Raw genomic sequence first — 20,984 nt, forward strand, 5'->3', positions numbered from 1 at the left:
CAAACTACTGTGTAAGACTAAGACAAATTTTGAGTGCTCCGAAGCATACTCTAGAAATTTTAATCTTTAGATCTTGATTTTTATATTTTTAAACAAAAATCTAACAATTAAAATACTGAGTACTCTGAAATGTCCAAGAAAGTCCCAGGCTAAGATGCACCATACCTACCATTGTAAATAAATTCCCAACCTCAACATTAACCTTCTACCAAATCTCATGGGTAAAAACCAAAACCAATCACTCAAGTTTCTACCTTTTTGTTTTTGTAACAAGAGAACAAAAGATTATAACCAAATACAAACGTCACAAAATATGTCCTATTCGATCGCTTCACCACATAAAAGGAAGTCTGAACCTCTTTCTTCTCCATGCTTGAGAGCCTGTCCCCTTTTCCCCGCATCTTCTATAGCTCTCCAAGTATTCGATTCTTGCATAGGCTGCTATCTGTCACTCTCACTTTGTATCAGCCATAACCGATGATCCATGTGCTCAAATAATTAGCGAGTCCTATGTTTTCACTGCCTCTTAGAAGCCACCTCTCTCTTTCCCTTTAGTCCATTCCAATCCCACCAAGCCATCAAACCCTCATTTTATTCACCTAAAACGTTCTACCAATCCCACTCTTATAGTCCAGTCCAATCCAATGACACCATGACCATGACACCAAAACCCTCCTGACCAAATGGCAAATATTCTGAAAATATTCTGTGTTGTTCTTCTTCTCCTCGGAATCTTAGCTTCATCCCCGGCGACTGAGCTCTTCTATCCCGGATTCAAACACGTGGGTTCCAATATAACCTTATCCGGTGCGGCAGAGATCGAAAAAACCGGCATGTTAAAATTAACCAACCGCACCAGCAGGCTGATGGGTCATGCTTTCTACAATTCACCAATTCAGTTCAAGAACTTAACCAACGGCAAAGCCTTCTCCTTTTCGACCTCATTCGTCTTCACCATCATCCCCGAGTATCCAAAACTCGGTGGCCACGGCATGGCCTTCACAATCTCCCCCTCCAAAGACCTCAACTCTCTTCCAAGCCAATACCTCGGTCTCCTCAATCGCACTGAAGTCGGCAACTTCTCCACTCACATCTTCGCAGTCGAGTTCGACACGGTTCAAGATTTTGAGTTCGGTGATATCAACGACAATCATGTTGGAATCGACATCAACAGCTTGAAGTCAAATGCCTCGGCTGCTGCAGCTTACTACAAAGACTCTGTTTCGAAACAGAATCTTAATCTCAAATCTGGGAAACCAATTCTAGCATGGATCGACTACGATTCGGGTCGAAATCTCATGAACGTAACGATTTCGCCATCTTCTTCAAAGCCCAAAATTCCAATTCTTTCTTTCCATGTGGATCTTTCTCCGATTCTTCAAGAATTTATGTACGTTGGGTTTTCGGCTTCGACCGGTCTGCTTGCTAGCTCCCATTACATATCAGGGTGGAGCTTCAAGATCGATGGAGAAACCGGACTTCTTAACTTGGTTTCTCTTCCTTCTCTTCCAAAACCCAAGAAAAATCACACATCTTTAATGATCGGAGTCTTGGTTTCCACCACAGCTCTCGCTCTGTCTGCAATCTCTGTTTCAATTTACATTTTCATGAAGAAACTCAAGAATTCCGATCCGGTAGAGTCATGGGAGCTGGAGCTGGGCCCACATAGATACTCCTACCAAGAATTGAAGCAAGCCACGAATGGGTTCCGTGACAAAGAGCTGCTCGGGCAAGGCGGGTTCGGGCAAGTGTTCAAAGGCACGCTCCCAAACACGAAAACACAAGTCGCAGTTAAGCGAATCTCGAACGATTCAAAGCAGGGCTTGCAGGAATTCGTGTCGGAAATCGCCAGCATTGGGCGGCTCCGCCACAGAAACCTGGTTCAGTTGCTGGGTTGGTGCCGGCGGAGAGGCGACCTTCTTCTAGTTTACGATTTCATGGAAAATGGTAGCCTCGACAATGCCTTGTTCGACCAGCCAAAAACCGTGCTGAGCTGGGAACAGAGGTTTAAGATCATCAAAGGGGTTGCTTCCGCGCTGCATTACTTACACGAAGGATATGAACAAGTTGTGATTCACAGAGATGTGAAGGCCAGCAACGTGCTGCTTGATAGTGAGCTAAATGGAAGATTAGGAGATTTCGGGCTCGCGAGGCTACACGAACACGGATCGGTTTCAAGCACTACGACTAGGGTTGTGGGGACTTTGGGTTATTTAGCGCCAGAGATGCCGCGGACGGGGAAGGCAAGCACTGGCTCGGATGTCTACGCATTTGGCGCGCTTTTGCTGGAGGTGGCTTGCGGGAGAAGGCCAATTGAGCCGAAAGCGGCAGCGGAGGAGCTGGTGTTGGTAGATTGGGTCTGGGAGATGTACGGAGAGGGAAAGTTACTTGAGGTGGTAGATGAAAGGCTGCATGGGGAGTTCTTTGAGGAGGAGGTGGTGATGGTGTTGAAATTAGGGCTGATGTGTTCGAATCATGAGCCGTCGGATCGGCCTAGTATGAGGATGGTGGTTAGGTATTTGGATGGGGAGGTTGAGATTCCGAAGGACTTGAGGGGCCCACGTAGAAGGAAGGGTGGTGATCATGATCACGAAGCAGCGTTTGGTGACATACTCAAGTCTTTTGCTTCGTCGTCTTCGGGCTGGTTTGGTATTGCTGTGCTTTGAAAAAAAGTTGCTTCTGCTGTGCTGTGAGAATAAGCAGCTGTGAAATAAAGCAGCAGAGTGTTTGGTAAACTTTTTTGTAAAAGTACTTTTGAAAAAAAAAAGCAGTATTATAGTGTTTGGTAAACTTTTATGTAAAGCAGATGTGAAAAAAAGCCGGTTTTTCAAAGCTGGGTTTTGTAGCTTCTTGTTTTTGGCTTTTTTTCACCCAAAATTGTAAAAAAAAGCTGAAGCTGAATGTTTACCAAACATAAAACCAGCTCCCAGCTTTTTTTTATACCAGCTTTTTTCAGAATCTTGTGTTCTAATAGGGATATGGATGCTAGTTTCACTTCGATTTATACTTCTCCACTCTGTCGTCAACAAGGGGAAACCAGATAGCCTATATTTTTTTTTTTTTTTTTTCTTAATCTTCATTTTATTTTGGTGGAAATTTGTTATATGAAATATTGTTGACGAATGTTTGACAACAAGAAGAAATACGTAAAAAATGTAAATTGCTACCCAACCCAAGTTTCTAAAGAAGTTGCTACTTAAGTAAATGTTAGAATTATTAAAACTAGTATGTATATATGCACAAAGTGTGAAATTTTTCAATTTTGTTTTCAAAATTGAAGGAGAGATGAAGAGAGTGAGAGTGAACGTGAGAGTGGGGAGAGAGGGAGAGAAGTTTGTTTTTTATTTATTTATTTTTTTTTATATTAGAGATAATAAATTATTATTATTATCATTTTTATCATTAATATTAATATTATTATTTTATTTTTATTTTGTTAAGGGGAGGGAAAGAGTTTGAAATTAATACAATCATTCACATGAGTTGGGAGTTTCTAACCCAAAACCCAACGCCATATCCACTAGGATATTAGATCAGACGCAAATTTTTAATAGCATTATATATATGTTTCATGTATTTCAATGAATAATCAGCCATATTAATTTGGAAACCGGAGAAATGTGTGCGTTGTGCATGCATAGAGAATATTCGTCCCCACACTCAATATCCGTGTGTCACTCTCGCCTTCTTAACTCTTATTAGTCCTCCTCGCTGGAATGCATAAAGATTCAACAAAGCAGTAAGATATTGCATCATGTCTCAACATTTTTTCCTTTGTGTACTACTACTACTAATTAAATGCACATGAGTTGTTCCAATTCTTTGTACATTTCAACTATGGTTTACATATATAATTTCATGAGACCCACATTTTCTCAGAAATTTCAATTAGGAGTTGTGATAACTCTTAGTCTCTAGTATTTCCCTCATTTAAAATTCATCCATGTTCGAAAACATTATGCAAGGTTGCTACCAAATGTCTGGTTCGGATATTTAGGTGTAAATTACGCAAGTTTAAAACGTGCCTAGAACTTGTCCAAAAAAGGGCCTGTAGGAAAGAGGTGCCTAAGAGCTCTTAAATAATCTCAATGTGTTATGCTATTTTTCTAATCTTTAATATCGGATCCTAACATTATACAATGCATTTGTCACTTAGTATGTGTAGTGATTTCTTCTTTATTTGTATGTGAGAGGTTCTAAGTTCAAATTTCGTGGATAGTAAATTCGATACCAATTTATCCCCACCCATTTGTGTAAATATATAATTGTATTTTTAAAAACATACAAAATTAATGTGCATAGATAACCAAAATAAGAAAAAAAAAAAAAAAGTATTTTTATTTGCATTCCACTAATTGTTGAATACACCCCATTTAATATTTATTGTTAAATAACTTGTATAAAATGACTATTTAAACCCTAAAAAGTAAAGCAAAACAATTATTTACTTCCTACACCCCAAATCATTTTAAAAAGATCCTAACCGCCCGTAAATTATATATAATTTTATATACACCTATTCTCAACAATGCTGTGATTATGTTTTTTTTTTATAAAAAATGTTAAGGATTCTACAACATAAGAGATGGAGTACTCAGAAATATTCAAATCTTCTTTGAGATAGTGTAGTAGTGGTTTTTTTTTCTTTTGCTAAAAATGTTCAAGCATGTTTGTTGTTTATTTCATAGGATGGTTTGTGGTGCAATTTCATTCAAGCATGATTGCAGAATCGAGAATCTGCATGGACACAGCAATAGCAAAATCAACTAGCCCTTTCATGATTTCTTATTTAAGAAAAGCCAGCAAAGTAGCTATTACCGAGTTTAAAATCAAATTCACATTTAGAGCTTAATTCCCTTAAATTGACAAAAACCTTGAAGCAGTAGAACCATGCGCACTGTTTGTGTGCTGAAGACAAAGGGTTTAAATTTATTTTTATGAAATGATGAAGACTCAAGGTAGATTTTGGTGTGGGTTGTGTGGGATGTATGAAATGTGTGGGTGTGAGGGTAGTTTCGGTTAGTAAATGGGGTATATTAAGATAATTTTTGGTTTAAAAAATAAGTATGGGGTGTTTTAAGTATATGGGGATGTCTTCATCAATATATGGGGTGCTAATAAAACAATCTAAAAATAAAAAAATGAATAGTTCCATTCCAATTGGAAAGAATTAAAGTGGCATCCATATGAAAGAAGTGCGGCGCTCAGTTATGGGAAATGCCCTTTTAATTTTGCATAAATATCAAAATCATGCCCCTTAATCTCAGAGCTTGCTTAGTTTATATTCAACTTGTATGGATGGTGCGAGTGGGAGTGGAAAGGTCTAAGAGAACATTGCAACGTTTGTGGACTCGTGAGAAAGATGATGGGATTGGACCTGTTGAGGTCGGTGTGTGGAAATATTCCTCCTTTTCCAAAATGGCCAACTGCCAATCCTTTGTGCTGTTTGTTAACTATAGATAAAATTGCAGTGTTTTCAACTTGTTATATTATATATATTTTTTATAGAAAAATAGATGCATTAAAGAGAAGAACCCCTTACACAGCCATAGTCATTACAATCGAAAAGAAAACCCAAATTAGCTTCCATTGGAAGACAAGCATCCCAAATACAAAGCTCCTTTCTCTTCAGCCCAACATACACTACGCCATCCGCAACAAAGTTTGCTTCCCTAAAGATATGTGATAAGATTTTTACAACCTACAAAAGTATACAAAAGTAGGAATAAAAACACTTAAAAAGACTTGCAAGAGTACAAAGTTATCGTAGTATGACAGCTCAAGTATGGTCGTTTTCCACAAGCATTGAATGAATAATTTGTATTTAAACTAATCCTTAGCTAATTATTTAGAACAAAGTTTCGAAAAGGTTGATTTTGGAATTTAAAATAATAAAAACGAATTTAAATAAAAATAATTAAATAGATCAACAAAGTAAAGAAAGCAAAAGAAAACAATTTTGGAAAACAATTTAAACACTAGGGTTCTGCTGTCACCATTAACAATCCTATGCAATTTTACCAGTTACTTATGAATTTCTACATACATACTTTGAAGGTTAGGCTTTCCTAATACATATTTTCATCATGATGTTCAAGCGAAAATGTATATTTAACATGCAACCGGTCTGTGATGTTCAAATCAAATATAAGCATGCAAGAGTCATTAAGCTTTGTGAAAACCCTTTGAAAAACCATGCAACCTTTAAGAGTGTGATGTTCGCCTTTAGTGAACTCACAATTACTGAGCACAAGAAGCCCTCCTTAATTTTAAGGTGATGGTCCAATAGAAGTTGCATCAAATTACTTGTCTAAAAACATTAATGGTCGCGAATCACTAAGAAATTAGATAGTTTAATCGTGGTGATTAATACTTCAAGGCAAGCATGCATCCATTCATAAGCAAATTAATAAAATCACATATTCATGCTAAGGCTCATGACTTCACCCTAGCAAAAGAACTAGTTACGAACAATCATAATAAAAACTAAAGAAACTATATTAACTAGAAAAAAGATTGAAAACACCTTGTGGGTAAAAGTCTGAAGTTCTCCAAAATAATGTCTCCTTTCTCTCAATGTTGTGTACCCCCAAATCCTAATGGCTAAAAGCCTTATTTATACTACTCCAAATTAAAACCTTATAGAAAAGGTTTTCTAAAATTTAGGAAATAAAATAACAAAAGGATAACCAGAAATTACATTCTTATTCTGACTAGGAAATCTGCCCAGCAGAGAAATAGCCACATTTCTGAACCTTCAGAGCTCCAAAACAGGCCCATGACTCGAATTAAAGATTAGGACCTCCACTTCAAGTTCCAAGAAGAGCCCAAATCCAAAATCCATCATCTTCCAGCCCAAAAGTTGCAAATAAGCTCTGCAGCCCAATCTGCCAGCACTGTGCGCTGGGCATAAATTAATTCACCACAATCAGATGATTAGGGATAAAATTATGAAATTTTGACATAACCTTCTAGATAGACTCACGAACCCACTCAAATTGGAATCACCCAAAAATTATACAATTGATTACTTTATGCTTAGAACAAGTTCGCATGTCCTACATTAAAAATACATAGCAAATCATCAAAATCTCACCAAAATAATAACCAAAATGTACCAAGAATAGGGAATAATATATAGTATAATTGACTCATGAATATGCCTCCACTTGATATCCTAGAAATTTGTAACACACTACCTGATGTCTTCAATGATAGATCTTAAGTTCCAAGGCAAATCACAAGCACCACGAACCGCATCAATGACAAGCTTTGAGTCATCTTCCACAAACATGTATTTCATGTTCCTCCTCCTAGCCCAGATCAAAGTTTCATGTAAAGCTAGAGCCTCGGCAACATTGATTGTCACAGAGCCCAGGTTCATCGCTCCAGCAAGGATAGGTTTGCTATCCCAGTTTTATATATATATGAAGCCTTTAAGGAAATGTATGTCCATTTTTTTTTTTTATAAAAATGGAGATTAGTTGTGGGATCCACACCACATCGAACTTTAACGATTCGAATGATCTATTTTTCAAGTTGTACCTCATAGATTATCCTTGCAATATATTAGCCCAATCGGAAATATTTAAGACATCTAATTGGGTTCAAAGAAATGAACAAATACTTTGTTATATAAGAAACAATGAAATTTGATCTTGATAATTAAATAGGCAAATGGTTTCAAATTGAATTGAATTTTTGTAAAAATGATCTATGAATAGAGACTAATAAAGTAGACGGTTCGGATCATTGAATTTCAAGGTGAAGTGGGCCCCACATCTAATCCTAATTTTTTTTAAATGGAAATCCCTTTGCATAAAGAGCTTGTATACGTACATATATATATCCGACCAAACTACCAAAAAGCCTTAGCCAGTCCTTATGATCCATACTCATTCATGCCATCCCCATCAACACCCAGAACACCTAGCTATGCTAAAACATCCCCCTATGTCAAGAAAAACCCAATGGAATACCTATTCAGCATCCGTCACTATATCGACAAAGAAAACCCCCTAGAAAAGATAGCCAAAACAATCCTACCCCCAAATTTCCATCACCTACCAGTTGAATCTTTCAAAACACTTAAATATTACTAAGCCGTTCTCTCTGAGACAGAAAGCATTGCTATCAAACCCATTTTCATACCACCCACAAAAACAAAATTCTCAATCACTCCTTCCATATTGGAAGATTTCTTTCTGAACAAGAATGGGGAATCCCCCTCTATCAAACCAAACCACTTCATACCCAGCATGTTCTTATCCCGAATAACCATTATAACTATTTTGATTACATTCAAGCCTGGCCAACATATTTTTACCTCAAACATCTGACTTTAGTCACTCTTGGTTCATCAGATTTGATAGAAATTTCAGGCTAAACTTCCCAGCATGGTTCCCCAATTGGTGGTCGACTCATGGCCCAACAGCCAATTTGCTACCTAAAGAGCTCATGCAGGTTTTATCATCTGGTTTCCAGAAAAGATTTGACAAAAGCCGGTTTGATGATATAATCTTTCTTCTATCATTGTTCATAACGAAATACAAGGTCCCTTGGATCATGAGATGAAATTACGAAATTGAAACAGGTTAAGTTTACCGTTCCCGGTGGGTAAAATGCTGGGACAAATTCGATTATCAAAAAATTATCAACTTAGTCTCATCAGATTTCCCTATTGTTCCTATTCCAATGGTATCTCCACCAACAACAAAGGTATTGCCAGAAATTCCTAAAAATACACAATCCTTATCAGACATTAGTCCATCATACTCCCTCAAAGGAAAAACCAAATCATCCAAATCCTCCAAAACAACAAGTTCGAAGAAAAAAGAGAAATCCTCACAGCTCAAAGAGTTAGCAGACAAGCGAATTATGAAGGCAACAATCAAGACTACAGTCATTATGATCATTAGGCTTGCATATATCATACCAAAGGCTATAAATACAGAGGAAGAATTGAAGGAAAGACTGATCGGTATTTACCTTGAAATTGAGAAACTCAATGAATTGTCTAGGGGTAAAAGAATTAAATCCAGTCATGATGAGATATTTTATATAATGAATTTAAATTAATGATGCAGAGATAATTTGAAAAATAAGTTTTATTTCAAATTGGAAACCAACTTACAATTTCGTCTACTGATGATTGATAAGGAAAACGATGGTGCACACATACATCCTTGATTGAAAATTAAAATACAAGTGTTTGATATTTTAACTAGGAATGGCGCTATATGACTTCTGTTATGAGAGAATTCGCAGAAGTTCTAGCTGTTGTTCGACGAAAGTCCTCTTGCTCTGAGAATGAATTCTTCTTTTATAAAGCAGGATGAGATGATTGAGATTGAAATAATTGAGGCTGGGAATTCCGCTTGCATGTGCTGCTAGCTGTTAAAGCTGTCGAATGATGATGCTTTTACTGTGGATTCACGTTGCTACTTCTGAATTGATGGATGAATAGTAAAAGTGATTTGACTATTCATGAATAGTGACTTGTCTGCTGCTACTGCTGGTGAATAGTGTGTGTGTATATATATATACACTCTGAGTATGCATCTTACTTAATTGCCTCTTTACCGTTTAGAATATTATAAATAAAAAGAGTACTTTTTAGGCCACAAGATTAAATCAACCTAATTTTTCATATTCTTCTTTTGACAATTTTTTTTTTCATATTTAAATAAGAGTTCATGAAAACACTGGTATATCTAAATTAATAATCTATAGCATAGTATGCAACTATCACGCAACGTAAGAAAACTTTGTTATTAACATTTAAAAAAAAATTAACTTGCATTTCATGTGTATAAAAAAAAATAAAAATGAAGGGGAAAAACATTTGGATGAGCGAAGAATGTATTTTCAGAGTACAAATAACAATACTTTCAAACAAGTTGGAAACAAAAGATCACATATTAATTAAAGGTAATGCTACAGCAGTGGTGGATCCAGAAAATAATATTAGAGAGGTCAATAAGAATAGTGCATGCGCGTAGCGCGCAATTTTTTTTTACCATAAACAGCATGCATATCGCCATTTCATCGAATCTTGGTAGACCTAAAGTTATTTGGAAAGGCATACTGCACACCTGTTAATACTTCATTTGCGAAGGTAATTAACATGTTCCAAGGCTGCTCCCATATGAATGCTTAACAAAGAAACACACTTATCTTGAACACACTAATAATGTTTGATATCACTGCATCCCATTAAATGTTTGTCCCAAAATGATGATGTTGGAAGGCATGTATGAAGCCAACTCTAATATTCAAAAGGGCAACATCCTGATAGGAGCATATTTATGTAACTCTTTTAGCTTATTTCTTTGCATTTAGTGAGTTAGTTTCTATTTATTATAGTGATTTAAGCTATTTTCGTGCGTTTGTAGGTTCAATTGGCTAATGTGGCAAGAAAAGGCAATTTGGAGCATTTTAGAGCAGTTTTGGGCTTGAAATGGATAACACATGCATGGAGCAAGGTGGATGGACGAATTTGAAGTTCCAGAAGGGCTAGGAATGTGCTAAATAGTTGAAGAAATTAATTTAAGATCAAAGAAGATAAGGAATTAGCAAGAAAGAAGGAATATGAGCCAAACTTCCTTACCTAATCCTAATCCTACACTACTTAGGTTCCAGCTTCAAGGAGGATCCCTAATTATATTAGGACATTTAAATAAATGATTCTAGAAGGCCTAATCCCATTCCTAAAGGGAGCCGCACCTATTTCTTCTAGAAAACCTTTTCCCTTGCCATGCAAGGTATTCCCCTCTCTCTTTTAGGATCTGCCGCATCTCTCTTTCCTTTTTCCTCCTGGATTTTAAAATTTATTTACCCTTTTTCCTTGAGGATTTGGAGAGCAAAATATTTCCCAAAATCCAATTAATGTTGTGCCTTTTCCCTTTTTAAAAATATATGTTTCCGCCGCATAAAGGAGGAGAACCAATCATCCATCTCTCACCATAATTCACACCACCCATCCATCACACACAATAACCTAATTTTATACACAAACATCCTTGTGCCACAACCTTGCAAGGAGAAAGGAGAGGAGACCGTTGGAGCCGTGCCCTGCTATTCAAAGTTGGATTGTTGGAATGTTCTTAGGTGTATTTTATCTTTTGTTTGCAATGTTTAATTTAAGTTATCTTTGTTTAAGTGCCAACATGAGGAGCTAAACTCGTTTTGGCTAGAGGAGAATTCAAAGCCATGAACATATATGTGATATGAATTGATTTCATCCAATTATTGTTTCGTAAAGCATGAATGCGATTTACTTATCGAAATTAGGGAACTTGATAAGAATAATTTGATTGCATCACTGAATCCAATTCAATGAAATTAGGGACATCTGAGAGTTAATTTATGTAGTTCATGGTTAACTTGGGGCATTGTCATTCATGGTTTATTGGGATAATAATTGGAAATCGATTTGTATGCATATGGTTCATGTGTGGAAAATGACCCTCTAGCTAGCCTATCACCCAACAATTCACCCAAATTCGTATCAATTTACTTTGTTTCCTTAACTTGCTTGTTTAAGTTTTAAATTCATCAAAACCAACTCCCTTATAAATATTGCTTTACTTAGTTAGAACCTGTTTAAATTTGTTTCTATTAGTGTTTTGAGTAAAGTTAGAATTCGTCCAAAATCACCCTTCGTTTCTGTTTTGAGACAATTTGTTTTGTGCTGTTTTGAGTCATTCTAGTTTGTTTTGAGTCAATAGAGTCTAGTTTTCTGTTTTTGAGTTTAGCTTAGTGTTTTAGAGTTTAAAATTGAGAGATTAGCATCCCTTCTAATCCCCGACCTAGAACGATCCCTACTTTCACATACTACAACTATCAAAAAGAGGGTTTAATTTTGTGTGCTATTTTATATCACATCAAATTTTTGGCGTTGTTGCCGGGGATTAGCAAAATTGCTAATCCCCCTTTGTTTTCGTGTCTTTTAGTTTTGGTTTCTGATTTTGTGTTGTTTTATTTTGTTTAGGTACTAGTTTATGACTCGAAGTTCTCAACCTGTTTGTGCATATATCTTGGAGTTTGACGACGATTTTGAGTGAACTTTGAGAAGAAAGAGGAAGGAGCCAGAACCTAATCCACCTAGTTCTAGCTCTGAATCTGAGTTTGACGAAGAAGAAGAAGAAGCGGAAGAGAACGAACAAATCATGGCTGCAGATAATCGAACAATCAAGGAACTTTCAGCCTCGGGATTGGACAATGCCGTACCCCTATGCATTCAATATCCTAGGGCAGCTCCGGATGAGACCGATGAGTTTGAATTAAAGTTCCCAAGTAACATGGGCTGTTCATGGAAGATCCAAACAAGCACTTGAAGGAATTCGAAGCGGTATGTTCAAGCATGACACCAATCAACGTGGATAGCAATATTTTGAAGATGAAAGCTTTTCCATTCTCTCTTTTGGAAAAGGCTAAGGATTAGTTATACGAATTGGCACCTGGAACCGTCACTTCTTGGGAAAGCATGAAGAGAGCATTCTTAGAGAAATTTTTCCCAACTGCGAGAGTCATTCTTTTGAGGACGAAGATTAGTGGAATTCAACAAAACCAGGAAGAATCTTTTCCAGCCTATTATGAGCATTTCAAGACTTTGGTTGCATCATGCCCTCAACATCAAATGAAAGAAGAGCTTCTAATTCAATACTTCTATGAAGGACTTCTTCCAATTGAGAGACAAATGTTAGATGCCTCGGCAGGAGGTGCTTTGGTTGACAAAACATCATTTGATGCCAAGACCTTAATTGCAAATCGAGCCTTGAATGCGCAACAATATGAAGGAGTTAGACAAAAAGACTCCCCACAACAACAACAAGTGAATGAGGTAAGTGAAATTTTTGAAATTCAATCTCAATTAGCTAATCTCACTGTTCTTGTGTCACAGGTTGTTGATGGATCCAAAGTGCAAAGAGCAAGTGTTTGTGGCATGTGCACTATGCAAGGACATTCCAATGAGCAATGCCTTCAATTGATAGAGAATGGGGGATGGGAAAGTGCCAACTCCGTTGGGTTTCAAAGCCAAAATTACCCAAACATAAAGTGGAGGGAATCTCAACAAACTCAATAACAAGGAGGATTTCGATAGCCACCCCCTGGGATATTTCAAAGGCCATTTGCACCAATGCAACTGATAGGAGCATATTCATGCGACTTAAATGGCTTGTTCTCGTGCATTTACGTTATGTTTCTTTAGTTATTTTAGTACTTTAAGCTATTTTCGTGTGTTTCTAGGTCCAAAGGGCTAAAGGAGCAAAAAGATGCATTTTGGAGACTTTTGGAGCACTTTTGGGCTAAGGATGGATAGCTTATGCTTGGCGCCAAAGTGTTGGACGAAATTGAAGACCTAATTGAAGACCAAAGTGTTGGAACCTTGTTCCCTTTAGTTTTAGGACATTTAAACCTTTCCAATTTCCTTAGCCGTGCATAACATTCCAACATTCCACTCCTTCATTTCAGCCACACTCCCACATATCATTACTTATCATCACCACTTATTACTTATCATCACCACTTATCATATCATAACCACATATCATATCATCATCACTTATCACTTATCACTTATCATCATCACTTATCACTTATCACCTAACACAACACCTTTAATTCACATGCATACCTATTCTTTAAATCAGCCACATGCATTCATATTCACCATCATTGCACATGCATTTCCACCCACATGCACCTATAATCATTCAACAACAACCCATGCCGTGCTTCCCCCTTTGTTCCAGCCACCCCACATGTCCCTTTAATCATTCAAACATGCACACTCCCATTAATTAAACCATTCAGCCACATTTACACCAAAACACATCCATGCCGTGGCCTACCTTCTATTTCCAGCTTTCACATGCCTTCACATTCATTTCCAACAACAATCACTTCAAAAGCCATACATTCACATGCATTTCCAGCAAGAAAACATCCTTGCCGTGGCCTTCACATGCAAATCCAGCATCTTCACATGCAATTCTAGCTCATACAACAATTCCATGCCATGCATCCCTTTTGCATTCCCATCACATTCCACATGCACTTCCACCTTTCCTCCACCATTCATACACTTTCCAGCCATCTTCCACACCCTTTAATCATTCAACCATGCAGCCACACCTTCACCCACATGCACCATTCAAACATACACCCAAACATCACCAGAAATCATCATTGTCGTGGCTCCTCCTCCAGATTTCCAGCATCCCATAATCATTCACACCCCTTTAATCCACATGCAATCTTCCACATCACTCACCAAGAAATCATTCAACACATGCATCCATAATCATTTCTTCATCCTTGCCGTGGGTTCCTATCCCATTTCAGATTGTCATTCCACTTCATTGCACATGCATCTACAAACAATTCAGCCAACACATGCACTTTAATCATCCACCACATATTCCCTTGCACACTCCACCTAGCCGTGCACATTCATACACTTCCATTTTCCATATTTTCCCCCATCTTGGCAGATTTCACATGCACACACATGCAATTCCAGCTTTCACATGCTTTCCTAGCTGTTTTTCATCATTAACCATCCACATGCATGCTTAAACAAACAGCCATATACACCTCCATTCCTCCTATAAAAACCCTTGCATTCTCATTCATAAACACACCTCAATTCATACACATTTCATTCACTCCTCCATTTCAGAAATTCATCCATTGTACATACCACAAACACTTCCCCCTTTGTGTCGTGAGTCTCCCTTACAATCCAAACACCATCCTTCCATTCCTCCACCACTACCCAAACCATTCACACCATCAAACTATCCTTAGACCTTGTGCTACAACGAAGAGGAAGAGAAGAGTGCCTAAACGTTCATACAATTCAAGTTTGAGTTGTTGGAATGTTTAGGTGTTTCTTTAATTTCAATGTTTAATTTCAATACTCTTTGTTTTGTACGAATGAGGAATGGAAGAGAAGAGGGCCTAAACGTTCATACAATTCAAGTTTGAGTTGTTGGAATGTTTAGGTGTTTCTTCAATTCTCTTTGTTTTGTACCATGAGGAACTAAAACCCCCTTGGCTAGGGGGTAATTCGAAATATATGTTTATGCTTGCATTTTGATTTGATTACTTCTAATTACGTTTCATAAGTTGTGAATTCAATTTGTTTAACTGTTTTATTGATAACCTATTTATGTATGTTTATTGAGAGTGCACGCTTAATTTTCATGCATGAATATGACGCTAGAATATAAGTGAGTTTCACCTAATAGTTACGAACTTATATTCACAAGTAGTGGAGGTTGCTTATAAACAATCGCGTTAAATAAATTCTTGGCATAAGTTTCATGCAATCATAGTAACGAATGCCTCGTCAACACTTATAGTTTTCAAAGAACTTAATGATTCTTGCTTGTATCTCTATTATGCAATTCATGTTGGGAACTTGTGGGGAATGCTTTGGGTTATCGTATGCAATCATCCAATTCATTAACTTAAGGAAAACTTGACGGTTAATTTAAGCGGACCTAATTAACCCGGGGTGATGAGTTTCATAGTTTATTGAAATGCAATTGGAAATCGTTTTATTATGCAAGTATAACATGTATGGAGATGAACCCCTTAGCTAGCCTTCCATCCATATTTTCATCACATTCATCTTTACTATCTGTTTTTACTTACAATCTGTTCTTTTAGTTTAAATTCGTCAAAACCTAAATCCCCCTTTACTTTCTTGTCAAATTAGTTAGAAATCAATTTAGTTTGTGTTTATAAGTGTTGTGATTAAATTTGTTACATAAATTCGTCCAAATTCACCAAAGTGCTCAAAACTGCCCAGAAAGTGATTTTAAGGCAGTTTTGAGTGTTTTGGGTGATGTTTGAGTCTTTTGGTTTGTTTTAGTGTTTTAAAGTTTAGTTTTGCAATATTTGAGTCTAGTATAGTATTTTATTTTGTCTTTTTACGTTTTTGAGTCAAATCCAAGTGATTAACAATCCCTCCTAATCCCCGGTCCAGAACGATCCCTACTTACATACTTACTACAATTTGACAAAAAGAGGGTTTAATTTGTGTGCGTATAATTATCGCATCAAATTTTGGCACCATTGCCGGGGATTAGAAAATTTGATAATCCCTTGGATTGTTTTATTTTCGTTTGTTTTTATTTTATTCTAGATTCTTAATCTTATTTTGTTTCTTGTTTTAGGTACTAGTTTATGACTCGGAGTTCTCATCCGATTCGTGAACATGTCCTGGAGTGATTGGGTTCTTCGTCCGGCTGCAAGACGTAAAAGAAAGCGCTACTTGGGAGGCAACCCAATGCACTGAATAAAACAAAGCATGTTGAAAAAAAAAAAAAAAAAAAAGAGATACTAAACATGGAGAAAGATGGAGCCTTCACAGAGGTTGTTTACGTGAAGCCCCACTACGAGGCGTCGAAGCGGGAGGCATCGGAGCTAGAGCATTCCAGGCCTCAATACTTGGCCAAACGCTGGATGACCCAGGAAAAAGGTGCCTCTGGAGACAAGCCGCAAGCCTTTGACGGTCACTTTGAATTCGACCCTCAGATTCTTGCAGCTCATCAAGCTTCCTCTTCATGCCCGACGAATAGTTATTTGCAAGCACATGCAAACTTCTATTCTCGTACTTAAGCTGCTGTATCTCTTGCTCAAGACTTTCCACCTCTGCCATCAATGATTCCACCTGATGGGAGCGGGCAAGCAGGCGTTGGCCCATGTTGGACACAGAGCTCGCACACTGAACACTAAGAGCGAGGGACTCTTGAACGGCCAACTCATCGGACCGTCCTGACAGCAGCCTACTATCTTTTGGAGTGAGGAGGTTCCTAGCTACTATTGTAGCTGTTGTGGCGTCCTGCATCACGGAGTCTTCACCTGTAAGAGGACCGTTAGAAGATAAGAAAGAAGGGCGCCATACGTTACCTTGACGCGGTGCGCCCGTATCACTGCTGAGACTCAATTCTAAGCTAAGGTTCGATGGGTTTGCCATTTTTCAAAAGTGTTCAAAGAGAAGGGGTGGATGGAGTTAAAATTTCAAAGGGCCGGAGACGATGTTCAAGAATGGGAAATCTTCAGAGTGTGTATGTTGGCGATGATCGATACCTCTATAAGAAGCCAAGGCGACGCGTCCACCGATTCAAAAATAGCTACAAATCAATTGAACCTACAAACGCACGAAAATAGCTTAAATCACTATAATAAATAGAAACTAACTCACTAAATGTAAAGAAATAAGCTAAAAGAGTTGCATAAATATGCTCCTATCAGGATGTTGCCCTTTTGAATATTAGAGTTGGCTTCATACATGCCTTCCAACATCATCATTTTGGGACAAACATTTAATGGGATGCAGTGATATCAAACATTATTAGTGTGTTCAAGATAAGTGTGTTTCTTTGTTAAGCATTCATATGGGAGCAGCCTTGGAACATGTTAATTACCTTCGCAAATGAAGTATTAACAGGTGTGCAGTATGCCTTTCCAAATAACTTTAGGTCTACCAAGATTCGATGAAATGGCGATATGCATGCTGTTTATGGTAAAAAAAAATTGCGCGCTACGCGCACGCATTATTCTTACTGACCTCTCTAATATTATTCTCTGGATCCACCACTGCTGTAGCATTACCTTTAATTAATATGTGATCTTTTGTTTCCAACTTGTTTGAAAGTATTGTTATTTGTACTCTGAAAATACATTCTTCGCTCATCCAAATGTTTTTCCCCTTCATTTTTATTTTTTTTTATACACATGAAATGCAAGTTAATTTTTTTTTTAAATGTTAATAACAAAGTTTTCTTACGTTGCGTGATAGTTGCATACTATGCTATAGATTATTAATTTAGATATACCAGTGTTTTCATGAACTCTTATTTAAATATGAAAAAAAAAATTGTCACAAGAAGAATATGAAAAATTAGGTCGATTTAATCTTGTGGCCTGAAAAGTACTCTTTTTATCTATAATATTCTAAACGGTAAAGAGGCAATTAAGTAAGATGCATACTCAGAGTGTATATATATATACACAAACTATTCACCAGCAGTAGCAGCAGACAAGTCACTATTCATGAATAGTCAAATCACTTTTACTATTCATCCATCAATTCAGAAGCAGCAACGTGAATCCACAGTAAAAGCATCATCATTCGACAGCTTTAACAGCTAGCAGCACATGCAAGCGGAATTCCCAGCCTCAATTATTTCAATCTCAATCATCTCATCCAGCTTTATAAAAGAAGAATTCATTCTCAGAGCAAGAGGACTTTCGTCGAACAACAACTAGAACTTCTTTGAGAAGAAAGAGGAAGGAGCCAGAACCTAATCCACCTAGTTCTAGCTCTGAATCTGAGTTTGACGAAGAAGAAGAAGAAGCGGAAGAGAACGAACAAATCATGGCTGCAGATAATCGAACAATCAAGGAACTTTCAGCCTCGGGATTGGACAATGCCGTACCCCTATGCATTCAATATCCTAGGGCAGCTCCGGATGAGACCGATGAGTTTGAATTAAAGTTCCCAAATAACATGGGCTGTTCATGGAAGATCTAAACAAGCATTTGAAGGAATTCGAAGCGGTATGTTCAAGCATGACACCAATCAACGTGGATAGCAATATTTTGAAGATGAAAGCTTTTCCATTCTCTCTTTTGGAAAAGGCTAAGGATTAGTTATACGAATTGGCACCTGGAACTGTCACTTCTTGGGAAAGCATGAAGAGAGCATTCTTAGAGAAATTTTTCCCAACTTCGAGAGTCATTCTTTTGAGGATGAAGATTAGTGGAATTCAACAAAACCAGGAAGAATCTTTTCCAGCCTATTATGAGCATTTCAAGACTCTGGTTGCATCATGCCCTCAACATCAAATGAAAGAAGAGCTTCTAATTCAATACTTCTATGAAAGACTTCTTCCAATTGAGAGACAAATGTTAGATGCCTCGGCAGGAGGTGCTTTGGTTGACAAAACATCATTTGATGCCAAGACCTTGAATGCGCATCGAGCCTTGAATGCGCAACAATATGAAGGAGTTAGACAAAAAGACTCCCCACAACAACAACAAGTGAATGAGGTAAGTGAAATTTTTGAAATTCAATCTCAATTAGCTAATCTCACTGTTCTTGTGTCACAGGTTGTTGATGGATCCAAAGTGCAAAGAGCAAGTGTTTGTGGCATGTGCACTATGCAAGGACATTCCAATGAGCAATGCCTTCAATTGATAGAGAATGGGGGATGGGAAAGTGCCAACTCCGTTGGGTTTCAAAGCCAAAATTACCCAAACATAAAGTGGAGGGAATCTCAACAAACTCAATAACAAGGAGGATTTCGATAGCCACCCCCTGGGATATTTCAAAGGCCATTTGCACCAATGCAACCTCAACCATATTCGGCCCAACCAAATTCAGGTATATCTTTGGATAATGATAAAGTTATTCAATTACTCACCTTTTTGACGTAGGGAATACAAAATCAAACCAAAGAGATGCAAAATCAAGCTAAAGAAGTGGACGAATTGAAGAAGCAAATGGGGCAAGTAACGGAGTTCATGGGGCAGTTTAGAAAACAAGGCAAACTGCCTAGTTCAACCATTGTGAATCCAAGGGGAGGATTTGAAACCGCCAATGCCATCACTTTGAAAAGTGGCAAGGAGGTTGGAACCAATCCACAACCGTCCAAATCTAGCAAAAGGAGGACAGAATGCTGCTGCTCAAGGAAAAGGAGAAAGACAAAGCCACGGCAAGGGTAGAACAACCTTTGCCGCAGCCACTTAAGGACCCTAAGCCGTCTAGCACAAGTAAGGTAGTTCCAAATTCAATTCCTTCTAACGTTATTCCACCAAATGTGCCTTTCCTTAGCAGGTTTATGCAATCTAGGAATGAAGAGAATGAAAAGGACATTATAGAGACATTTAGGAAAGTACAAGTCAATATCCCGCTTCTTGATGCAATAAAGCAAATTCCGAAGTATGCTAAATTTTTGAAGAAGCTTTGTACAACAAAGAAATGAATTCGGGAGAAAGAAATGGTACATGTAAGTGAAAATGTCTCTGCAATGTTGCAAAGGAAGCTGCCTCCTAAATGCAAAGATCCAGGTAGTTTCACTATCCCTTGCGTAATTGGTAATACAAGGTTTGAACATGCTATGCTAGATTTAGGTGCTTCCATTAATGTTATGCCATATTCTGTTTATGCATCTATGAATCTAGGAGAGCTTAAAAATGATGGAGTTATTATCCAATTAGCCGATCATTCTAATGCATATCCGAAAGGAGTTTTGGAAGATGTTTTGGTGCAGGTTAACCATTTGATCTTTCCAGCCGATTTCTATGTGCTTGAGATGAAAGATTCATATGATTAAATTCAATGTTTTGGAAGATGTTTTGGTGCAGGTTAACCATATGATTAAATTCAAAGGAGCATATTTATGTGACTTTATTAGCTTATTTCTTTGCATTTAGTGAGTTAATTTCTATTTATTATAGTGATTTAAGCTATTTTCGTGTGTTTGTAGGTTCAATTGGCTAATGTGGCAAGAAAAGGCAATTTGGAGCACTTTAGAGTAGTTTTGGGCTTGGAATGCATAACACATGCATGGAGCAAGGTGGATGGATGAATTTGAAGTTCAAGAAGGGCTAAGAATGTGCTAAAGAGTTGAAGAAATTAATTCAAGATCAAAGAAGATAAGGAATCAGCAAGAAAGAAGGAATATGAGCCAAACTTCCTTATTTTGTCTTAACCCAATCCTATTCCTACACTACTTAGGTTCCAGCTTCAAGGAGCATCCCTAATTATATTAGGACATTTAAATAAATGATTCTAGAAGGCCTAATCCCATTCCTAAAGAGAGCCGCACATATTTCTTCTGGAAAACCCTTTCCCTTGCCGTGCAAGGCATTCCCCTCTCTCCTCTAAGATCTGCCGCACCTCTCTTCCCTTTTCCTCTTGGATTCTAACATTTATTTACCCTTTTTCCTTGAGGATTTGG

At 37.5% G+C, this 20,984-nt stretch overlaps 1 protein-coding gene across 1 annotated transcript; it reads left to right on the forward strand.

Moving 5' to 3' along the window:
* The first annotated feature begins 243 nt into the window (after window positions 1-243).
* Window positions 244-2,933, forward strand: LOC137746150 (L-type lectin-domain containing receptor kinase S.4-like). The gene has a single exon (XM_068486232.1). It carries the CDS (start codon window positions 684-686, stop codon window positions 2,664-2,666), a length of 1,983 nt encoding a protein of 660 aa, XP_068342333.1. The 5' UTR covers window positions 244-683; the 3' UTR covers window positions 2,667-2,933.
* Window positions 2,934-20,984: the final 18,051 nt, after the last annotated feature.

The sequence above is a fragment of the Pyrus communis genome, chromosome 9 (assembly GCF_963583255.1).
Source record: "Pyrus communis chromosome 9, drPyrComm1.1, whole genome shotgun sequence".
NCBI classification, from domain to species: Eukaryota; Viridiplantae; Streptophyta; class Magnoliopsida; order Rosales; family Rosaceae; genus Pyrus; species Pyrus communis.